The sequence below is a fragment of the Misgurnus anguillicaudatus genome, chromosome 10, assembly GCF_027580225.2.
Source record: "Misgurnus anguillicaudatus chromosome 10, ASM2758022v2, whole genome shotgun sequence".
Taxonomy (NCBI): Eukaryota; Metazoa; Chordata; class Actinopteri; order Cypriniformes; family Cobitidae; genus Misgurnus; species Misgurnus anguillicaudatus.
This window is the reverse complement of record NC_073346.2, coordinates 14,238,921-14,262,390: the sequence shown is the minus strand read 5'-3', so window position 1 is coordinate 14,262,390 and position 23,470 is coordinate 14,238,921. Positions and strand designations below refer to the sequence as shown.

The window sequence follows — 23,470 nt, the reverse complement described above, 5'->3', positions numbered from 1 at the left end:
ACAAAGTAGTGCTGTTGATTTTTTTAGGTTTAATTACAAAGAATTCATGATAAATGAATGTATTTTATAAAATGTCATAAAACGGGGCCACACCTGGCACCATCTCACGGCCCCCAGTTTGAGAACCACTGATTTAAATCATTTATTCACCAATAATACTGAGTATGGGTTAAAAACAATCCAGCATTTTTTATAGAGTATAATATTGTACACACACAACACTTATCCTCAGTTTAGATCTAAAGAATGATACTAAAAAGTTTCTAAAAGAGAAACATAGGAACCCACAGACTTGTACTGCACTCCATACTGCAGTGATCTGCTTTTCTGCAGTCATTACATCCCATACATCGCGTGAATGATCGCAATATGTTGGATAAGGGACAGATTAATAGATGAGGGAGTGTGCTGCAGAGATACACTGCAGACAGACTGATGGACATTATTTAAGCAGGGTCACACCCTGCGTGCACAGAGGAGGGGTGTCGCGTGCTGTTAATAGGCTACTGGTGAGATGAATGATCAGCGTGCCGTGCGCGGCCATGACCACCTGAACGATCTCTTCTTTCAGACAAACACCATTACAGCAATCACGCCGTACGGTTAAAGGGATCTGTGGATGTCCAAGTCATTGTTGCGTTAACGCATAGTCATAGATAGTAAGAGACGGAACAGCGTCTTGACGCGTCCTAGTTTTGCGGCGGTAGTCATAATAACTGCTGCTGCAGGATATCCGTTACGCACGGCCGCTCTCTCTCTCTGTCTCTCTCTCTCTCTCTCTCTCTCTCACACACACACACACACACACATCTTTTTCCCTTCTCATCTCTTCCTTTCTTCTCGGCTTTGAGTCGTTACTAGCAGAGGCTGCTGTGTCTTGGCCGCAGGGGAGGTATCACGCGCTGGGGAAAACGAGCCTGCGCATCACAATGGATCATGTGCGCGCATGTTATTACTGCAGCTCCATACGCTATAGTACGCTGAACATAATAGGCCACTCTTTGTCCGTGCTTCTGCAATTTTCACGCACAAATTTAAACAAGTAATCCCAAATTTAGTTAAAGCTAAGATTAAACCGCAGCAAAAGAAAACAAAGACATAAGCGTATTTGCATGTCATTAGTACATGACTGGTGATTTAATGCAGTATTAAGGGAAATGTCTTAGAAATGAACAAATCCTTAAGCAGTGTTTTTATTATGTTGCGAATTTTAGTCTAAACTCTTATCATATAAAGAGCTAAAACTATTTTTATTTGTTGATGTTGGTGTTAAATATAATAGACTTTTTTATTTAAGCCATTAAATCTCACCATAAATCCACCTCATTTCACTTCAGACATAAACTTGCTTAACTTCACTAAGGTCTTTTCCTCAGGGGAACTATTTTGGAAGTCTGTTTCATCTGACTTCATGAGATGGATGAAAGTTAGAGAGGGAAGGGCATTTTGAAGTCACAAATAATAGCAACCACTTTCCTAGCATATGCCCACCGAATAGCAAACAAACTATAGACGGTTTCAGCAGTAACAACATAAACACGCAGCTTTCGTGGTCATCACGTAACTTCCGGTAAACTCTGCGAAGAATACGTAACAACAAAGTCCTTTAAAAGTAGTTTATTTATATAGGCTCAGATGTATAGCTAGAAAAATCACAATCGTAAGCTTTTATCTTCATACCGAAATCCAGATGGTCAGAAATTGGTGTCCTCCAGGAACACTGTGAGCTTGGATAATGTAGTGTTTACAAGCTTAACACACCCTATAATTTGTGAATCGTGATATGAATAAATAGCACCCATAAATGACTGAGATTTTTTTTGCATTTCCCATTCATTTCAATTGGGGTCACTTTTACCCCCAAAGGGTAAAAGTATATTTTTTGTTCTGCTGAACACAAAGAAATATATTTTGAGCAATGTTTGTTACCAAGCACTGTTTGACTTTTTGTATTTTTTTTGTATTTTTCCCTACTATAGGAATTCAGCGGTGCTCCTGCTTCCTGCTTAATTACAAATATCTTCCTTTGTTTTCAGCAGAACAAAATACATTATTACATTATTTTTCATTGAAAGTAATACCTACGTTACTTTTAAATTAGTTTTGCGTTACTTTTTCTTATTTGACTGAGGCTTAATCTCTTTCAGGTCTTGCAGGTGTTTTTATGACTTAGACGTTCTGCGTAAAATGGTTTCTTTTATCAGGAAAAGCCCATAAACGGCATAAGCAAAAAACGATTGGCACAGGTAGTGGCGTGGCATGTAAACACCTTAAGCTTTCTCGCAGTTTTGTTCATGTGCGCATGTCTCAGCGTGTGACATTTATCAAAGTAACGCATAAAAGTCCTTGCTCAACTCAAGCAGTTGTCAGAGTAACTGCGAAATAAAAGCTCATGTTACATTTATAGGTTCTGCAGACATGAGAAGAGATACAACAGTATCCGTTTGCTTTTTTGAACGACTATGTACAGGTGTTGACGTCACTATATGGAAGAAACCTGACAAATCTCCAAATCCTATGTAAACGCAGTTTTCTGCATAGCGGTTTATTGATTTGCATGTAAACTCATGAAAACAGTTTCTATAATAAGCATATTTTTGCTAGTTATCCGCTTCTTTTGTGCATGTAAACGCACTCAATGACAGAATTTTTATTTCGACTGCATGAATCATCTACTGCTCCGTATTCAGCTTTGACATTCATAAAGCAGCTTTACTGAAATACATTTTGTGCCAAGAAAATCTGAATGTTTAACGCTGTTTCAACGGCGTTCTGAAAAACTAACACTAAAGCTTAGAAAGGTTTACAAAATCTCTCTATGAAAACAAAACAAAATGTTTTTTCCAACCCATCCTGGGGGCACTTTAAAAACACAAGTATGTGACATGCGCTTGGCATTATGTAAAAATGAAAAAATTCAAATCCCTCTTAGCAATGTTCACGAAAACAAAAGAACTGAGTGAATGCCGAGTGACACTATGAGGTGTGCAGTCACTTTTGTTTAGTTTTTATCCAGAGCTTTAGAGCCATTAGGTGGAGAGAAAGAGATGTGTGTATATAGTGTTAATCCTGGCTAAATGAATCCCCAAGGTGTGTTACTATGTGTATGTGCGTGCGCCTGTATTGTTATGTAGGACACACGTTGCCTCAAGCACCCAGGAAAATATGGTTTATCTGAAGGAGCCGATTAATTCAATGTACAGGTCAAAAGATCAAAGGTCAAAAGTCAAGAAGGAACCACAGAATTGCAGTGTAATGAGCAATTGAATTGCGACTAGACCTTTAGAGTAGGAAAGAGCTACAATACTTCAACCCTGTAGAGTACAAATTTAAATATGTACAGTATATATTACTTATATATTTTTGGTTTTGGTGAATGATGAATGGTTTTCCAGATTGTATGTACCAAGGGGCTTCAGTTATATTCCATCAGACATCCACATATCAAAACATTTATGCATTTTATGCACTTGGCAGATGCTGTTATCCAAAGTGACTTACAGCGCATTCAATCTATACATTTTATCACTATGTATTTCCATGGAAATCAAACCCACATTTTTTGCGCTGTTAACTCAGTGCTCAGCTGAGCTACAGGAACAGTACAATAAGACGAGGAAATACAAGATAGTGGTTTACTGCAGCTCAGAGGAGTTCCTTCAAGGTCAATACAGGCATCTTCCAGCTGGATGGGCTATGCTATAAATTGATGAGAGCGGCATTCACAGCTTTAATGGAATTGGTTGCTGTACCCTTGGACGTATTCCCGTAAAGTTTTTTAAGGTTGTGAACAGATGCTGAGAGCATGGAGATCATTATGCTGCAGCACTCCCAAACATGTCCTAACCTTTAGTAGCATTTGATTTGACATCTAAGAGTTTGCTTGATGCAATTAGTGGAATCTTAAAGAGATATTTTAACATGTTTGCCATTGTTGTTAAACTTCAGAGCCGTTTGTGACTGAATGAATTAAGCCCGATTTATAGTCGTGCGTAAGCTCTACGCCGTAGGTTATCCGTAGCCAGTGCGTAGCCTGACGTGCACCTCGCAAAATTGTTAACAGTGCGTCAGTTCTACGGATACCGCAAGCGCTGTGATTGGTCCACCAGAACCCCTCCCGTCAGGTAAAAAAACTGCGTCATAGGTATTTCCGTTTGCAACGGTGAAAACAAAGATGAGCAAAGTTGAGGAGTGATTTAACTCAAACTTTAACAAAAGTCGCTGTTTATTTACTTTCATCATTGCTGGTTTTCTCAAATCATACACAACAAGTTGCTGTTTCTTCTTCGTTTGTGGGTTAACTTGTCAAGCTTCTTCTTCTTTGACGGTTGCGCTGCTACTGTGGTTACATGCATGGATGCTGCCTACCAGCGGTCTGTGCGTGTGTTTGCACGTCGATGCGGACGACGACTCAAAAGTATAAATGAAAACCGACGCGGAACCTACGCTGTTGCGGCTACGTCGTAGGACCTACGCACAACTATAACGAGCCCTTTACTGGTTGCTCACTAGTCTGTTATTGTGGAGACATTTTTTCACCCCTAAACATGACGCGGCACAAAGCGAAACGTGATTGGTTGATTTACGTGTCAGTCAGCCTCTTGGGCGGTCCTTGGCCATTCAAAGCGGCCATGTTTCCTTCAGGTCTTTCAGGATGTTTCAAGCTATAAAAACGTAATTGTTAATTGTACCAAGACCTCTCATATGTCAAAAGATCAAATGAAATCTTTTTTCTCGTGCCATGACCCCTTTAAACTATCTTTTGATGTTTCTTGGATCTTTTTTTGTGAAACTCTGTGTGCTGGCATTTTGGCCAGGACTCCCTGGTAGAAGAGATTTTTTTATCTCAATGAGATTATTCCTGGTAAAATAAAGGATAAATAAAATTTGTTGCTATAGTATCATTTTTAAGTAGCAACTAACTTGTACATTTATGTTCAATAGCCTTTTTGCTTTTTAAAAAATTACTTTATCTGAGCCGGACAGAGACATACTATGTTATATTGTCTTTCTGCTGATCTTGACAGAGACAGTGGGTGATCTCTAAAGCAGGAGAACAAAATGGTTGATGTTAGTATATTAGTAGGTCAGTGTGTCAAAATAATATCCATCACTCCATAGATACAAATCTGCTCTGTCACTCAAAGAAATCAACTACATATTCAGATGTTGCTGTAGCTCAAATGCTATAATATTGTGTTAGCAGCACAAAGGTCACGTGTTTGAATACTAGAAAAAATACACATACTTAATGGGCATGCATTTAATGTAACACCTTGGGGGACAATAAATATAACATTTTTCAATAGCAAAAATTGTACTTGTTAGATTATGTATTCACAGAGGAAAGCCTTACTGCTATTATTAGTGTAGCATTCAGACCATTATCTTTCTTCTCAAAGCTTCTCTCTGGTTAAATAAAAAAGCTGACTAAATTGAGCAAATAAATATTCTTCTTCAAAATCATTTATTCATTGCAGTGATGTTTACAATCAAGCCAGCAAATTACAATGAAATTTGAACTGCTGCGTATCGTAATTACCGTTATTTTCTGATGACAACATGTGACCTTCAACTCGAAGCTGTACTCGAACTGGTGATTATCAGTTAATGTAGCCCCAGTAACAACATCAAATTGAATTTGAGTAAAATAATATTGTTTGTTGCTGTAAAATACGTAAGGAATAGTTGACGACGGGCCATTGAATTGTAGGAAAGTAATGCACACCCAGGGTGCAATGCGGCACGACGTGAAGCGGAGTGCCATTACACCGCGGGTGTCAATTATTTCTCTTATACCATATTATTATTTCTCAATTATTCCTCTTATACCACGGTTACCACAAACATTGCTCTGGTGCCTATTTTTAAAACATTTGACAAGTTAGGTGTGCGGGTATCAAAAATTAATGCATACCCACAGAACATTTCTCAGCCAATCAGAATAAAGCATTCAACAGACCCGTGGTATAAATAATTATAAAATTACTTTTAATGCTTCTGCTAAATATTTCAGAACACAGAAAGTGCATCAGGTAACAATAATAACATACTGAAAGTGAGGTTGCGGGTACAAGTCGTAGCGCTCAGAAAACTCCACAAGCTGTAATTACGAACTTTACGATGATGTGAGCGCTTTTTAAATCTTGTAATTATGGTAATTATGATATGTCGTGAATGCAAACGTTATAATCGCTGACATAGTCATAATTTTTTTTTCATGACTAATTTATTAATGACTCAGCATCATCTGTATTAAAGAGAAAATAATCACTTCATCCAGTGATTAAAGTGAATAAAATACTGTAGCTTTGACAGCTAACTTTGACTGGAGTTCACCAACTACTAAGAAAGTTTATTCTGTCTGGAGATGATGTAAAGGGGGAAGCAAGTAATTACGAAATTAATCTGAGGGGGGACTCAAAATATTTTGTGTCACATACACAATTATTTTAAGTTATGTATCACTATATAATTTACAGTTCACAGCATAGTTTTAATAATTTTTTTGCAGGGGACAACCTTTAGATGGTGCATATTCTGACCAACCACCACCACCCCAATTTCTGCCATGATTTGGTTGTCACTGCAAGCCGCTGTTCCGTAGATTCCGTTTCTTCTGTTTCTCCTCTTTAGATGTAGTGTACACACTAACCCCACCCCCTAACCCCATTCTCACCAAAAAACGTATAAAAGACCCGCAGTGTGATTATCGTGCAATAGATACGCCAAAATCCGCTTTGGGTGCATACGCCAGTCCTTCCCATTCACTTACATGGCGAATCGTTTCGTGTCGTTTTATTTATTGGTTTCTCATTTGTTTTCTATTTTTTACCATTGTCACTTGGGTTTAGGGTTAGAACAACTTTTTGTTATATAAAAATGACATCCCAACCCAAACACCATCTCTGACCCCAACTCCAAGCGACCATGGCTTAAATATAGACGAGAAACCTGTATATTAAATAAACTGCTTAAACATATCTGAAGTCTAACCCTAAACCCAAGCGAAAATGGTTTAAAAAACAGAAAACAAATGAGAAACCAATAAATAAAACGACATGATGAAACGATTCGCAATGGGAATGGGAAGGACTGGCATATCGCAAAAGCGGAATTTGGCAAATCTATGGCACGATAATCACACTGCGTGTCATTTGTACGCATCTTGGTGAGAATGGGTAGCAACAACCATAACCTAACTTCACCTCTAAGCATAGGTGTTGAACAGGGGAACAGAATTGCAAACTTTTATACCTTTATACCTGCTAACTTTTATAACTATACACTGTAAATGTATTTCTTCATCCTGATTACAAAAGGCATATCAGGTAAAGCAGGGATGGGGAACCCTGGTCCTGGAGGGCTACTGTCCTGCAGAGTGTAGTTCTTAAAAACACACTTGAAAAATCAAATAAAAGTCTTCAGGATTACTTGGAAATGAAATGCAGTTGTGTTTGATTAGGGTTGGAACTAAATTCTGCAAGACGGTGGCCTCACTCCTGAGGTAAAGGTTTGATTGCACTGTCAATACATAAGACTTGATGATACCTGAGGCGTTGCTATTACTGTACTAGACATTGACTGAACAAACTCTTAATGCTATGTGAACAACACTGCCTACCAGTGACTTGTCACTGTGCCGCTCCATTTAGACTGATAGAGACTAGCAGTAGCAGAGCGACGTGATCTCATTCATTTTGTCTTGGCGACTTCTGGCGACACAAGTGAAAGTGACCGTTAGCGACTAGATGGGCGTGTCCAGTGATGGGAAAAAGTTAATAAAAGTTTAACTTTATGCAAATGCTGAGCAATTTTCAGAAACGACTACCAATAGGAGCAAAGCAATGGTGTTCACGTCCTTCTTCTCTCGTTTATGACAACCAGATTTAGAAACGCCTCATTGAAAGAGAAGGGTGACACACAGCGAGTCTCTTTCAGTTAGCTCTTTCCCCGCCATTGACGAGTTATCTCATCAATTGAGAGAAAATATTTCCCTGCCAATGACGCTTTCCTTTACGGTAATGACGAGCCTTTACGGTAATCGTAATCATACGGTAAAATTCCGCTCTTACCCAATTTTTTAAAAACTGAAGCAAAAACAAATTTTATTAATTTTAAACTCCGTGTATGTTTTGATAATCATTCTGAAACTGATCTCTAACAAAATTCCTTTAGAAAAATGCAATTATTTCAGATTTTTGCTCAAAATTTTGTATTTTTGAAGAAATACAGCCATATTTAAGAGGTTATTAAAAGAGAACAAATAATTTTTTTTCTGTTTTGTTCGAAAGCAGAGAGTCTGTTCTTTCATTTATATATTTGTATGTTTATATATTTATAGAAGAAAATTTTCCTGGAAGGCAATTTGTGAAACTTTTTTAAAAAAAGTCGCTCGGAGGCATTCCCAATACTTGTTATCCTATTAACAATTATAAACAAATCAGTAACCATCCTCTCAGTAACTGACAAAAGATTCCATGCTTAAATCTCATTGGTTGCTCCAAAAAGTCATAAATCATTTGGAAAAGATAACTTTTTTTTTACTTTGTTGCGTCGCTAGCAGGGTTCCCACGGGTCCTTGAAATCCTTAAAAAGTATGTGAATCTGGGGGAAAAATTCAAGGCCCTGGGAAGTTTTTGAAAATATACATACATAGATACAGGTCATTGAAAGTGCTTGAATCTATTTTATGCAAGAAGTTTTCTGAAAAAAAAATCCATATTATTCCCTGTGTAGTGTAAGATAATATAAAAATTCTGGACTTTTTAAGCACATGTGCTGAACTGTTAGCTTTAAATGCTTATATCTTCTGTATGCGAATGTTTATTCTGTTGTTTCTTGAGAAGGGAATGAGAGGCTGCGTCTACCTTGTCATACTTCCTTCATCCCTGCAACGCCGTCTTTGGCAATATTTCAGATAGCGATATACTTCCTGGCTCATATGTCACCCTGTCTTTGTTGTTAAGCTTCACCATTGGTTGAATTTGATATACACATTCTGACGCACTTACCCGTGGAAGCTTCCCCAAAGTGTCAACGCAGTGACGCAGCGCGAGTTCCCTCGAAAGGGAACTGTAACAAGATATCTTAAAAGGTAACACGATTTAACCTTGCTCTCAGTTGAAATGTGTCCCCACATTTAGTCCTTGAATTTGAGGATATTGGACCTGAAAAGTCCTTGAAAGGTCCTTGAATTTGAAGTCAACTAAGGTGTGGGAACCCTGCCCCGGAACACTTCCCATCCCGTCGCCAATGATCACTGTCACTTGTGTCGCTTGTAATGTGTAAGTGGCATGATGGTGATATGCACTGGGGTCTAATAGCACTTTCATCTGAAATAATTAGCAAAGCGTAAGGTCATAGACCTGAGCGCATGTCGTGGCAGACTCCAAAAGAGTACAAGTCCTTTATTAATGTAAGAAATTACCCTGAGACCAAAGCTGTGTTTAAGTTTAATTAGCACAGGACTTACTATAATTACACTTCGAAATCAGGATTAGACGCTGTAGAGAAGAAGCAAAATAAATAAATAAAGTAAAAGACAGGATTCGTTCATCACTCAGGGAGAGACCCAAATACTGTTGACCTGTTTTTCCCCTGTATCTGTTTCATCACATCCATTTTTCAGGTGATGGACTGCATAATGATTTAATTGTGTTATTAGGGTGTTTATGAACTGGGCCACTGCATGGGGACTAATGGAAGCTATAACAATGTTATGCTACAGTGGTTGTGGGATAGAAAAATGAGTTTGTCACTGTGTTCTCTGTTTACTCCAATTCTTAGTTAATGCTCCCTTACACCATCTCTCATGTGCACTCCTCTCTCCAGCTCTCTCTCTCTCTATTGTTGTAGCTTTTATCAGTAGGTCACGCTGTGCTTATAATGAAAGAACAGCATGCATGTGGGCAGCAGGTGAAAGTTGTTGGTGTCTGATTCAGTCACACTTTTAAAAGCACTGTTATCTCTTTTGTAGACCAGTCAGTGTAACCATTTGCTCCCATTGCAGTTTCTATTTTTCTCTGTATAAAATGCATTGTGATTTATGTAATGTAGCAGCATTGTGCTATTATACAGCAAAGATTCTGTTTTATATGAGGAGATGGCAACCTCGGTGTCTGTATAGTAGCCTGTCATTGGAAAAGTCTAACCATTAACAAATGATGCAAATTGCTAAACCAATTATATATAGTAATGGCACTATTAAAGTCAATTCTATAAGAAAGTTGTATAAATCATGCTAAAGATTAGAAGACAGGATGTCAATGGCATATCTGTCAACATTGAGATTTGAAAATAAGAGACATTTCCCAACCCCAACAGAACCCACACATTAAAAATTGAAAAAGGATTAAAAATAAAAAAGAAATACGTGAAAATATTAAATATTTGTTGCAATTAAAACTCAATTGTGCTTTTCTCTGCACTAAATGGCAGTGCTGTGGTTGGATAGTGCAGATTAAGGGGTGGTATTATTATGATAAGAGCTCCTTATGACATCATAAGGAGAGCCAAATTTCAACAACCTATTTTTTCATGTGCTTGTAGAGAATGGTTTACCAAAACTAAGTTACTGGGTTGATCTTTTTCACATTTTCTAGGCTGATTGAAGCACTGGGACCCAATCATAGCACTTAAACATGGAAAAAGTCAGATTTTCATGCCATGGCCCCTTTAAAACAGGGTTGACAAGAATGCAATGGATTAAGTGATATGTATAGACTGTAAAAAAATTTTAAGTCAATAGTTGGCAGCGCATCACCCGCAAATAACCGAAAATGGGTAAAGAGGCGGGATGTGGGTGAAGCTGAGGTGGCTGGTTGTTGAAACTATGCCTGCCTAGCTCAAGGGTAGTGACAGCAGTGGCAGTTCACCTGTCACTCAAGTGGCCACGCCCTTCATTATGCAGAACTTTAAGGGATTATATAATATAAAGGAACATGCCCAGATATTGGGAATTTAGCTTATTCACCGTATCCCCCATAGCTAGATAAGTCCATACATATCTTTCTCATCTCCGTGCGTAGTGTAACTCTGTCTGACGCAGCCCCCGCTAGCTTAGCTTAGCACAAAGACTGAATGTGAATGGCTCCAGCTAGCAAACTGCTCCCAATAAGTGACAAAATAACGCAAACATTTTCCTATTTATGTGTTGTGGTTTGTATAGTCCCACCGTGTACAAATAACAAGGTCATATGAGACACAGCTATCTTTTAACAGTATACATACTGAGAACTAAATTCTCAGAAGGTGAAGCACTTTTACTTGGGCGGAGTGATTTGCACAACTCTGACTGAACTCTCTGCTCCTCACCAGAGGGCTTCACGGGTGCTGCGAGCAAATCACTCCGCCCAGTAGCAGTGCTTCGCCTTCTGAGAATATAGTTCCCAGTATGTATACTGTTAAAAGATAGCTGTGTCTCATATCACCTTGTTATTTTTACACGGTGTGACTATACAAATCACAACACATAAACAGGAAAATGTTCGCGTTATTTTGTCACTTGTTGGGAGCGGTTTGCTGGCTGGAGCCATTCACTTGCAGTCTTTGTGCTAAGATAAGCTAGCGGGGGCTGCGTCAGACAGAGTTACAATACGCACGGAGATGAGAAAGATATGTATGGACTTATCTAAATATGGGGGATACGGTGAATAGGCTAAATTCCCAGGATGTGGGCATGTTCCTTTAAACTGAAATTAGCTATATAGACCAAAAACACTTTTTGTACCAGGCTGTAAACATATTATTTTCTGCTGTAAAGTTGGGCTTTTTAACATGGGGGTCTATGGGAATTGAGCCAGCCTGTAGCGACCCGTCTATGAATTGCAGTTTTAAGGGACATTCCACTTTTTTTGAAAATATGCTAATTTCCAAGCTCCCCTAGAGTTTAACATTTGATTTTTACTGTTTTGGAATCCATTCAGCTGATCTCCAGGTCTGGCGGTATAATTTTTAGCATTGCTTAGCATAATCCATTGAATCTGATTAGACCATTAGCATCGCAATAAAAAAAGCAAAATTAAAAAGTGCAATTAAAAGCAATGATATTACGCAGCGCCCGAAAATATTCCCTGCTATTGAAAGTAACCAAAGGGACTATTTTCGGGCGTTACGTAATATCACTACGCCTCCTGCAGCCATATTACAGCAGCAAAGTCATTGATTATTACGCCAGAATGAGAGTATAGTTCCTAGCCATATAGGCCTAGAAAATCACAACTTTTATTTTTCCGTCTGTCTTAGTACACGGTGTAATTACAGAAGAGTAAAGTTTTAAATACTCTTTGGTTATTTTTAGAACGATGCTAATGGTCTAATCAGATTCAATGGATTGTGTTAAGCTATGCTAAAAGTGCTAGCGCCAGACCCGTAGATCAGCTGAATGGATTCCAAAACAGTAAAAATCAAATGTTTAACTCTAGGGGAGCTGGAAAATGAGCATATTTTCAAAAAAAGTGGAGTGTCCCTTTTAGTCACTTATGTATTAACTTGATCTTAGAGATCGTAAGGTTGCCCCTCGGCTGTTTTGTCTCAAAAGCATTCAGCAAACCTTTTATTATATCTATTCAAAAACAGCTTCTTGTTTCCTTACCAGTGTATTATGTGCTTACCTTTTTCTTCATTTTCTGTAGTAACTTTTGAATCAATGTGCTGAATGTTGATATTATAGTATGTTATACAATCCTGGCATTTTATTATTTACAATTTATTTTGCATAGCCACATTCACTTTAATTCTCTTCACAATACTTCATGACTTCACCTAGCTATGAATAATTCATAGCTTTCCCCTTACTATTTCTCTACTGCTGTTGTTTCATTTAAGCCTTTTTCTTCTCTCTCCAGCAGCAGATGGAGTTCCCGTGCAGAAGGATGGGGAACAGGTAAGATGATTACATCTATGGCAAACAAGCCAAAATCTCTGCACACTATAAATTCCTGTCAAGGAAGGGGGCGGTATGATGAAGGTCAAGGTGTCCGAAACAGGAAAAGATTATCTCAGTTAGTGAAGAGCTCCAGATTTTCACCAGAGTGATGTCATTGGCACATTAGCTATACTGAACAGCATGCAGATTACTGTTTATCAGAAATGGCTCATTTTGAGGCTTGTGGAGTGGCCTTGAGCTGTATAAGTAATGCTGGTGACTGATTCTGGGTCTGTGCTTAAAGGCAGATGGTGATTTTGCTCAGTTGAAGTTCAGAATGGATCACCCTTAATACATCACACAACTGGCTTGTATTTCTCATTCTGTCCTGTCCTCTGCCATTGTGCATGCTGTTGCTGATCTCGAATGAGCAAGCACATTCATTCTTTCTGTCTTTATGGATATTATGGATACAAACCCTCAGTGATGTATTTCACACAGGCTTTCAAGAAATTTGAAATAAGATGAAGTTTTCTCAGCATCCAATTCAACCCATTTGCCATAACAGCATTGAAAGCTTATCAGCCCCAGCAACCCTAGACACTGTATGCTCCTGTTTGTCAAACAAATATAACTATTTTCACATAATGTCAAGCAAACACAGCTCTCTGAATCTGACCTCTTGAACTCCAGTGTATTTTTACCATGGGTAAAACTTCAGTCTATTACAGTAATCTTAATGCATTTATTCCCATGATAGATCATGTCTGCAGAATGCCGCCCCACCCTGCATTTGTTTGATTTATGAGTCAATGTTGTTGTTATATCATATTGTACAACAACCCCCGCACCGTCTCTTTTTTTAAAAGTGGAAATAGTCATGCTCAACGCGCAAGCTTTGCTTATGGCTTCTATATATCCATTAGTCTGTCGATGGTATGGGTGTGAAGGCGTAGATTTCATGTAGCTATAGAAATAGCTTTGTAGAGAGTTTCTGCGTCTGACTGCCAAAGCTTTTCATTACTGGCTCCTGCTACAGCAAGCATCATTGTTACTATTACTTATACTTACACCTTATTCCAACACTGACAAGACAAATCTACCTTTAGATTCAACACTATTAAGCAATCATTTACTATATGCTTCTGCATGAGCCAAAAATAAACTTTTGCAGTGAACTCCTATTTTGTAGTATCAATATATTTGTATTTAATTACGTTATTCACAGTGCTTTATAGGATGAGTAGTTAATTGACTTAATTAGGTAGTTAAAGGGATAGTTCACCCAAAAATTAAAATTCTGTCCTACGGGTCCTTGAAATCCTTGTTTGTGAATCTGAGGGAAAAATTCAAGGCCCTGGGAAGTTTTTGAAAATATACATACATAGATACAGTCATTGAAAGTGCTTGAATCTATTTTATGCAAGAAGTTTTCTGGAAAAAAATCCATATTATTCCCTGTGTAGTGTAGGATAATATCATAAAAATTCTAGACTTTTTAAGCACACGTGCTAAACTGTTCGCTTTAAATGCTTATATCTTCTGTATGCGAATGTTGAATCATACCAAAATGCTTCTTTGCATAGTTGTGTTTGACACATGAAAACGTCTCGGGTTACGTATGTAACTGTTGTTCCCTAAGAAGGGAACGAGGCGCAGCGTCTCCCTTGCCATACTTCCTGCGTCCCTGTAACGCCGTCTTTGGCAATATTTCAGATAGCGATATACTTCCTGGCTCCCGCGTTACCCTGCCTTTGTCGTTAAGCCTCACCATTGGTTGAATTTGATATACACATTCAGACGCACTTACCCCTGACGTTGTGCCCAAAGTGTTACCGCAGTGACGCAGCGGGAGTTCCCTCGAAAGGGAATTGTAACAATGTATCTTAAAAGGTAACACAATGCTTTCACTTGAAATGTGTCCCCACATTTAGTCCTTGAATTTATGGTTATTGGACCTGGAAAGTCCTTGAAACGTCCTTGAATTTGAAGTTAACTATGGTGTGGGAACCCTGTGTCATAATTTACTCACCCTGAAGTTGTTGCAGACTTGTGTGAATTTCTATGTTCTGCTCAGCACAAATTAAGATATTTTGAAGACAACATCTGATGCACCATTGACTACTATAGTATTGTGGTGCCACAGTTTTGCTTGGTTACAAACATTCTTTAGAGTGTCTTCAGTTGTGTTGAGCGGAGGAAGGAAGTTCTTGCAGGTTTGGGGCGAATGGAGGGTGAGTAAATGATGACAACATTTTGGGTGAACTGTCCCTTTAAGGAAGAGACAGGAACCAGAATATGGCAGAGACCTAAAGCTTTTTGCACAAAGTTTTCCTTAAACCCCTACAATTTATAACAACAACAAACACTTCAAATAAATCATCCTTTATTCCACCTCCGTCTTGGTCTGGCCAACGAATCTGCATTTCAGAATTCGGTTTTCTCTCTGTTCTTTTTCTATTTCTCGATTTCTCTTTCTATACGTCACATGTTTTTTAAAATGCCTTGTTCTGTCACATTCCCTCTCTCTCCTCTTTTCTCTGTGGCCGTCTCTCTTGCTCTTTCTCTCCCCATCCTTCCTTCTCTCTCTCAGCATGGCCGAACAGACTTTTCATGGGATGGAATCAATGTAAGTGTTGTGAATATCATTCCTTTTCACCTCATTTGTTTTTTTCCTCGGATTCACAGTAGTTGTATCTCACACTTCATTCTTTTTTTTGGATCTGTCTCTCTTGAATGGATAAGTTGGTTTTGCCATAATAATTATTTAGTATAACAAGAAATCTAAATGAAAACTACACTTCCCATCATGCAGTTGTATAGTATTGAACAAGCAGTCTGGTGGGAAGTGTAGTGTTTTACAACCTCCAGCAATCATCATTGTGCTAACCTTCTAACTTCTTTGATCACCATTTTGCATTTCACCTCTGCTCTGGGGCTGCTTCGGCTCCATCAAAACCTTCTTTCTTCATCCTTCTTTCCTTTATCCGCCCCCCATTCTTTTCTCTTCAATGCCTTCCTTCATTTCAGTTGTCCATGGAGGACACAACTTCAATCCTTCCTCGACTGAAGAAAAGGAACTCCAATGCCTATGGAATCGGCGCTCTGGCTAAGTCTTCTCTGACAGGTGTGTCAGGAGTGTGTCTGTCCTGTCAAATGGTAAACTGACACCATGTTGGCTTCATATTGAGAAAGAGGTGGTGGGGCCAACATGGACCCTTGCGGGTTTCCCTATTCACCACCCGTTTCCATTTACTCTCCAATGGCTTGTGCCATTGGTGAAATACCAAATAGTAGATTCTCAAAAAGCAAAACACTTCCAACAGCACATTATCACATTGTCATATTTAATTCTAAGCGGTGGTTGAGGGGAGATGTAGGTTTTTGTATGTAAAGTGCTTGTGTTGAGATCAGTCAGTGTGATGTCTTGTTTTGTGGCTTCTCAGCCTTCTGTATCTGTGTTTTTGTATAACTGTAATGTGCAGTGAAGTGCAGTCCAGTGTGTAGTTTTCTCTGAAACGTATAGAGCTTCTTTCTACTCTTAAATAATTCATGTTCATCATTTCATTAGATATGTAAAAGGTCTCTGAATTAGCACTGTATATTTGCGCTAATGCAATGGTATATATCAAATATATAGACATTACTTGAGTAGCATTGATTTTTTCTCAGTATCTTGTAAAGGCTCCTCACAGAATTTACTACGGAAATCAAACAGATCATTACAGCCAGCATTCACCCCATTACAGAAACCTGCACTAGCTGCCCTAAATACGACTGACTGAATAAATAAGAAAAAAGCACTTAATGTTAGAGACAGTCTGGTTTTCTATGTAGATGTTCATTATTAGTTTGAAGAAATGTCATTCCAGCAAGCCAAACCTCATTTAACTTCATTATGTACTTTTCCATCTCCATCTATATAGCCACAATTCTACATACTCATGGTCACATGCATTTCCTGACCTTAAACAAAATCCTACACAAACAGAAGCATTATTATGCCATTTCCACCTTTCTCTTTATTTACTCACATTCCATGCACCCCATTCCACTTTTCTTTTATCTCCTCGCTCTCTTCATTACCTAAAAACTCCATCCTTCACAAAAATGTCCCATTGTCCACCTCTCTGACTGTCCGTACCCTGCAGGAGTGTCTCGGTCTATGAAGGACAAGGTGACGAAGCCAACGGCGATGGCTCAGGGTCGTGTGGCTCACATGATCGAGTGGCAAAGCTGGGGGATGCAGACGGTGGGTGGAGGGGGCACTGGAGCGGCACGCACCTCCAGCCTGAACCTCCAACGTGAACGCAAACTGGAGAACGACGCTTACAGCGACCTCAGTGATGGAGAGAAAGAGGCCCGATTTGCTGCAGGTGAGTTCTGAAATTGGTTTAGAAATTTTGATGTGATCCATATATGGTATAAGTTTATAATAAAGCAATAAGCCCCAAGAAGCAGTGGGTTACCAGTGCATTTAATAACAGCTAAGGGGCGTTGTTAGGCACGACGCAAAGGGGAGTGCCTAAAACCCCCTTAGCTGTTTTAAAATGCACTGTAACCCCACTGCTTCGCGGGGGTTATTGCGTTTATAAAACGGTTACTTCATATGCATAACGTTAGCAGGATTTTATAAATTAAAACACAAATAAGCTGTAATTATATTTGTACAAATAGTACTCTTCCACCAAACAAAGTAGTTCCTCAGAATCAAGTGTGGCTGCAACAGAGCACCATTCCCAACCATTACAGACGCAGTAAAGACACAATGAAAATATGATTTAAGACTGTGGTGTTTATTTTTATAAATCAACATTCATCTAATTTATACATTAACATTTATCGTGCAACTGTTGAAGTGATGATCAAATATGCTTGGAAGCATGCTGAACTCTCCCGTCAGCGTTTTTTTTAAGTTGCCACCCAGTTTTACTTTAATGCCTTGCAGAAAAATTATCTTCTTTAAATGAACATAAAATATAAAATGAAAGAACAGACCATCCGCTTTCAAACAAACAAACAAAAAGTTTCATCCTACCTTCATTTGTTCTCTTATCATCTCTCAGATTCTTTAGCTAATTCCATTTTTCTGAAGAACTTTTGTAAGAGATCAGATTCAGAGCCTGTTCAAAACACGCTGTTTTTAGTGTTGAGTGAATGCGTCAGTGTTTAAGTTGGGTAAGTTCGCCACCCAGTGGATAGCGGAAGTACGGATTTGATTTATAAACTCCTCAGTGAACATATTCTCTTTATTGATGAGATGACTCAACAATATTTATTGACATTTATCTGGATATTGCCATAATTGTGCAAATGTAGAAAAATAAAAATAATATGATTAAAGACTGTGGTGTTTATTTTCATAAATCAGTACGCAGCAACAGTGGTGCAGTGATACTTATGTAATGCGGTCTGAACCGTGGGTTTACCGGGGTATTTTATCACGGCTTAGAACATGTTTCAACCAATCAGAATGAACAACCAGAACTGCCCGTTTTATTAAAAAAAATATTTTGTTGTCTAATTATTTGAAGAGTTCAGATGCAAAATCATTGTCTGACATGTTTTCTTGTGAATAAGCTTCATATCAGGCTTTTATGTTTAGGTTTAGTAATTTCACTTTGATGGCAATGAAAAGGTTGTTAGTAAAGTAACTAAAATGCCTTATTTTCACAAATGTCACTTTAGTCATTTTATTGGTATTTATTACACGGCTCTCTGGAATGCTTAATTCTGATTGGTCAGTTGAGACATTTGCAGGTTCGTTCTTTTCAAATAATAACCGCTCCAAAGTAATAACGCATAGCCGGTACTACTTGTACGATTAAAATCGCTCCGCGCCAATAAAGACCAATAAAGATTACTGTTTGGCGCCATCTTGTGACAAACACTCGACAACCACAATTAAGAATGAAAAATTTTGACATTAATTTTAACATGTACGGAAAAAACAAAACATTTAAACAGTGGATAGAAGAACGAACAACGACAAGACACAGAGAATTACTGAGACTGAACTTGACAAAATAGAGCATGAAAGCTACGAAGCCAACACACAAAGAAATACAGAATGGGCATTAAAACTTCTCAAAGAGTGGCTAACTTAAAAGACAAAAAATGGAGACAGACAAGTATGAAGCAGAGGATCTTAATAAGGTATTACGGTCATTTTATGCATCTGTGCAAAGTTTCGCGGAAGGATAAAAATGTTAATTTAAAACAAATATGCCAATAAAATGTTTCAAATTCATATTCATGTCCGTTTTTTTTCTTATGTGACAAGTAGCCGTGTAATAAGCAGGACCCGACGCGAAGCGTCCCTTACTTAACAAATTTCATGCAAAAAGTGCATGCAAAAATCTCCACTTCTAAAAAAGTCTCCAGTCCTCTTCACTATCCTTTCGGAATAAAGGTAAAAGGCAAAAAAATTGGTTGATATCCTGTTATATTCGGTAAACCTCTTTTTACCGGGTAAAAAACTCTTGTATAGCATCAGGTGCTTAACCATTGTTCACCTGCTCCCATCTGCTGCTGAATGCATTGAATCAATCTGGATGCATCATCATATTTATGATTGTGAGGATGAGGCGAATGTGTCTCTTATTCATGATAGCATGTCGGAAATGATAAGTCTACTTTATAACATTTCCACCAGCAGGTGACATAAATTAGGGTTTATATAGTAGATAAACTGATGGAATCACAGTGAAAATGTTTTCTGTCCTTGACTAAAAGACATTCATTCTAGATGTTCACAGTTTCTGGCTTTGAGAAAGTGATGAGATAAAATCCTTGATATCTTGTTTAAGCAGAGTACTGAATACAAAGTACTGGGACAAAACAATCTACACAACACTTTCAAATAATGGAATTATTTTGCATTAATGAGTTCAATACATCAGAGGTATTTACATAAATTTGGATGCGGCTTCCTGTTTATTTCTTTTTCCCACTAAATGTATGTGTAGGCTAAGCTTTCAGAAAAAACAATTCCCTAGCTGTCTTTCAAAAAGTACACCTTTGTACCTAAAGAGTTCATATAGGTACATACTAGTATCAAAAACTGCATATTAAGCCATCGTATTAAGACAACATTTTTGTAGAGTACTGTCCCAATAACAGCCTGGGGTCATTTTGTGTCTACATACCCTTATGTGTACTGATCCCTAAAATACTCTGAAGTTTAATATCTAGGTAGTTACTAATGACCTGCAATAATCTTGAATCATGTCAGGTGTGCTTCAGCAGTTTGCGATCTCTGAAGCGACGCTGCTGGCCTGGACTTCTATGGATGGAGAGAGCATGAGCGTCGGATCCAACCAGGGGAGCGTAGCCCACCTAAGCGAGGCCAACCAAGAAAGCATCACCAGCCGAGGTAAAACATTTCCAGCATGCACTGCGGCAATCTCTCCCTGTTGTTTAAGGCTGAAACAATGACAGCAGTGTTTTTCCAGGCTGCTAACCCTTACGAAAAAGAAGTTTATTCAAGTGTGCTATAAGTATACTTTTTTTAAACTTTAAAATAAGAAAGTATACTTTCAGTTGACTTTTTATGTACTTCTCTAAAATGTACTTTAGGTACTTCTTAGAAATATACTTAAATTGTACTAAAATATACTTGACCTATACTGAACGAAATGTCTAAGTATATTTGGCCTATACTTGTTTACTGACATATACTTTAAAGAATAAAGTAAAAATGCAACAACGAAAGCTACATCAAGAAAGCTGCAAAAAGCCATATGAATAGCCCTAGTGAAAAATAAATATACGTTATTGTATTTCAAGTATATTTAACTTTGCAATAGTACATTACAAATATACTTAGAAAGAAATGTACCATCTTTGAATATATTGAAAGTATGCTTACAACATATTTGTTTACAATTAAACTTTTAACATATTTCAAAATAATTATAATTTAGTATATTTTCTAAAAGTATACTTTAAAAAAATATATACTTGGAGTTAAAGTTCTGTGCAACTTTTAAAGTATACTAATTTGAACTTATTTTAAAGTTTATTTTAGGTATACTTTATCTGTTAAAGTTATCATTATAATGCACTGACAGCATATTTATAAAATACATTATTTAGCATCCTTTAGAAACAGTAAGTAAATTTTGAAAGTATATGTAGTGTACAAATGTATATTATCTTTATGGAGAATCTTTAGTGTTAGTAAACTAGTAGGTTATTAATTTTGTGCTGCAGGTATACTTGCAAGTATTCTTTTACTACACTGTAAAAAATACTTTGCTGCCTTAAATTTTTTTGTTGAATCAACTCGGATTTACAAGTCATTTCAACTTACTGTTATTTATCTTGACTAGAGATCAGTTGTTATAACTACAGGTGAGTTGTTATAACTTATAAAATTAAGTTGACTCAACTATATTTTATAAGTTGTGACAACTCATCTTTGTTGACATGACTTGTAAATCTGAGTTGATTTAACAAAAAATTTTAAGGCAGCAAAGTATTTTTACAGTGTAAACTTTTAGTTAACTAGTGTACTCATACTGAAGGTGTACATGCAGGTGTTCTGTTAGTTTACTCTTGGTGAGCTAGTAAGTTGCTAGTTGTGTGCTGCAGGTATACTTGCAAGTATTCTTTTACTATACTTTTAGTTAACTAGTAGTTTACTACTCAACTTTACTTTAAGTGAAATTAACATCATACTATAAATATATATATATTGCACTTAAAGTACAATACAATGTTCCTGTGTATTAATTTTTATACTTGACATATACCTTTTAATTTTACTTTCAATTTGAAGCTAAATCTTTCGTATGCTATCAGTGAGCTAATCAAACAAAAATAATAAATAAAAAAATAATAAATATATTATTTATATATTATATACTCACTTTCAACATTTGATATGTTATCTATATTCTATTGTGAATAAAATATACGTTTATGAGATTTGTAAATGATTCCATTCCTTTTTTACTCACAATTTCTACAGTGTCCCAACTTTTTCTGATTTGAGGTTGTATATATGTATCTATATATATGGCTGAATCCCCTGAAAATTAACTTTCGTTCTGGACTCCATTTCCCATAATCCCGCATACCTGGACTGATTACTCTGCCACCTGAAACTCATTGGACAGCCTATATAAACTCTCTGGAAACATTCAGTTAGTGCAAAGTCTTGATTTGTACCGGCTGTTATTGCTGAGCGGTTTGCCTGCCTGACATTGCTGTTGTTTGACCTTGCCTGTTGGAATATGAGTGTTTAATAAAAACCTGCAGATGGATCCTCAGTGTCAAAGTGCTTTGTTACACAAGCAGTATACAATAAGTAACCTACTAGTTTACTAAGAGTACACTAACAGAACACTTGCATGTACACTTTCAGTATATGACTAGTAAACTACTAGTTAACTAAAAGTATATTAAAAGAACACTTGGAAGTATACCTGCAGCACACAATAAGTAACCTACTAGTTTACTAAGAGTAGACTAACAGAACACTTGCATGTACACTTTCAGTATATGACTAGTAAACTACTAGTTAACTAAAAGTATATTAAAAGAACATTTGGAAGTATACCTGCAGCACAAAATGAGTAACCTACTAGTTTACTAAGAGTAATCTAACAAACATTTGCATGTACACTTGAAGTATAAGTCTAGAAAACTACTAGTGTACTCATGAGTTCACTTGCAGTACAAATTAAGAACTAATTGTGCACTAGTTGTACACTTAAAGTTGACTACTCTTACACTTATAGTACACTTAGAAGTATACTTTTATATACTAAAAGTGGGCCAATTTAGTCCCAAGCGGTATTCAAGCAGTACACTTACAAGTTTACTACTAGAACATAAATGTTAGTACACTTACTACATAAAGTATACTTAAAACTATACTCCAACATTACTTAAGTATACTTAATAAAATGAACTTAAAGTGTACTTCTTTTTCGTAAGGGAATTGAGCCCTGTGAACTGTTCTCATCATTGCAGGCAACTTGTTGTCATAAACAGCTATTTAACCAGTCTTAAGTGCATTGTCTGAAGGCATGATGGCCTAACCTGCATGTCCAAATTCACAGAAAAAGCTGTCCAAAAGGGTTGTACCTATTCTCTTAATGAGTCCTGGCTGTGTTTTGGGCGTGAGTCTTATCTCCCTATTTATTTAAAAGCCAGTTGTGCTTGCACCATGGCGGGTTTGCTATTTACATGGCGGAAATCGCAAGAGCAAAGACTGAACGCTCCGTAGTCTGTATGTTAACTCTTGTTAGCATTGCATGGTGCGCGAATCTTTCAAACATGGTAAGGAGCGTCACATTTCCGTCTGACGTCAGAGCAGTGGCGGCTCGTGACTGCTCTTCCGAGGATGCGCTAATTCAAAATAAGTGTTCGGATTGTCTGGTGTGTGGTTCCCTTTTCCAAAATATGCGTCATGCGTGTTGAGAGATCCTGTGTGCATCACGTATTTTGTCAAAATAAGTGCCTGCTGGAGACGCGTCAAAACCGTTTATGAAAAAAGAGACATTCATGTTCCCTAAATACACGCAAGACACTCCCTTAACAGTAAACTGTGATTACGCATGAGGTTGTGTGTCAAGTTCAAGGCAGCAGGCA

At 37.6% G+C, this 23,470-nt stretch overlaps 1 protein-coding gene across 9 annotated transcripts in view; it reads left to right on the top strand.

The window, feature by feature from the left end:
- The window catches only part of fam131bb (family with sequence similarity 131 member Bb), a 40,590-nt gene that overhangs the window by 8,197 nt on the left and 8,923 nt on the right, over positions 1–23,470 (top strand). For 2 of the 9 annotated variants that reach the window (XM_073871924.1, XM_073871923.1), the window contains exons 2-5: positions 12,849–12,886; positions 15,899–16,010; positions 17,026–17,244; positions 20,103–20,243. In XM_073871924.1, coding sequence (XP_073728025.1) covers positions 12,849–12,886; positions 15,899–16,010; positions 17,026–17,244; positions 20,103–20,243 — 510 coding nt within the window. Of the gene's footprint in view, positions 1–12,848; positions 12,887–15,461; positions 15,498–15,898; positions 16,011–17,019; positions 17,245–20,102; positions 20,244–23,470 lie in introns of those variants that run through there. The other 7 variants (XM_073871922.1, XM_073871921.1, XM_055209600.2 and 4 more) reach the window with 7 other exon arrangements.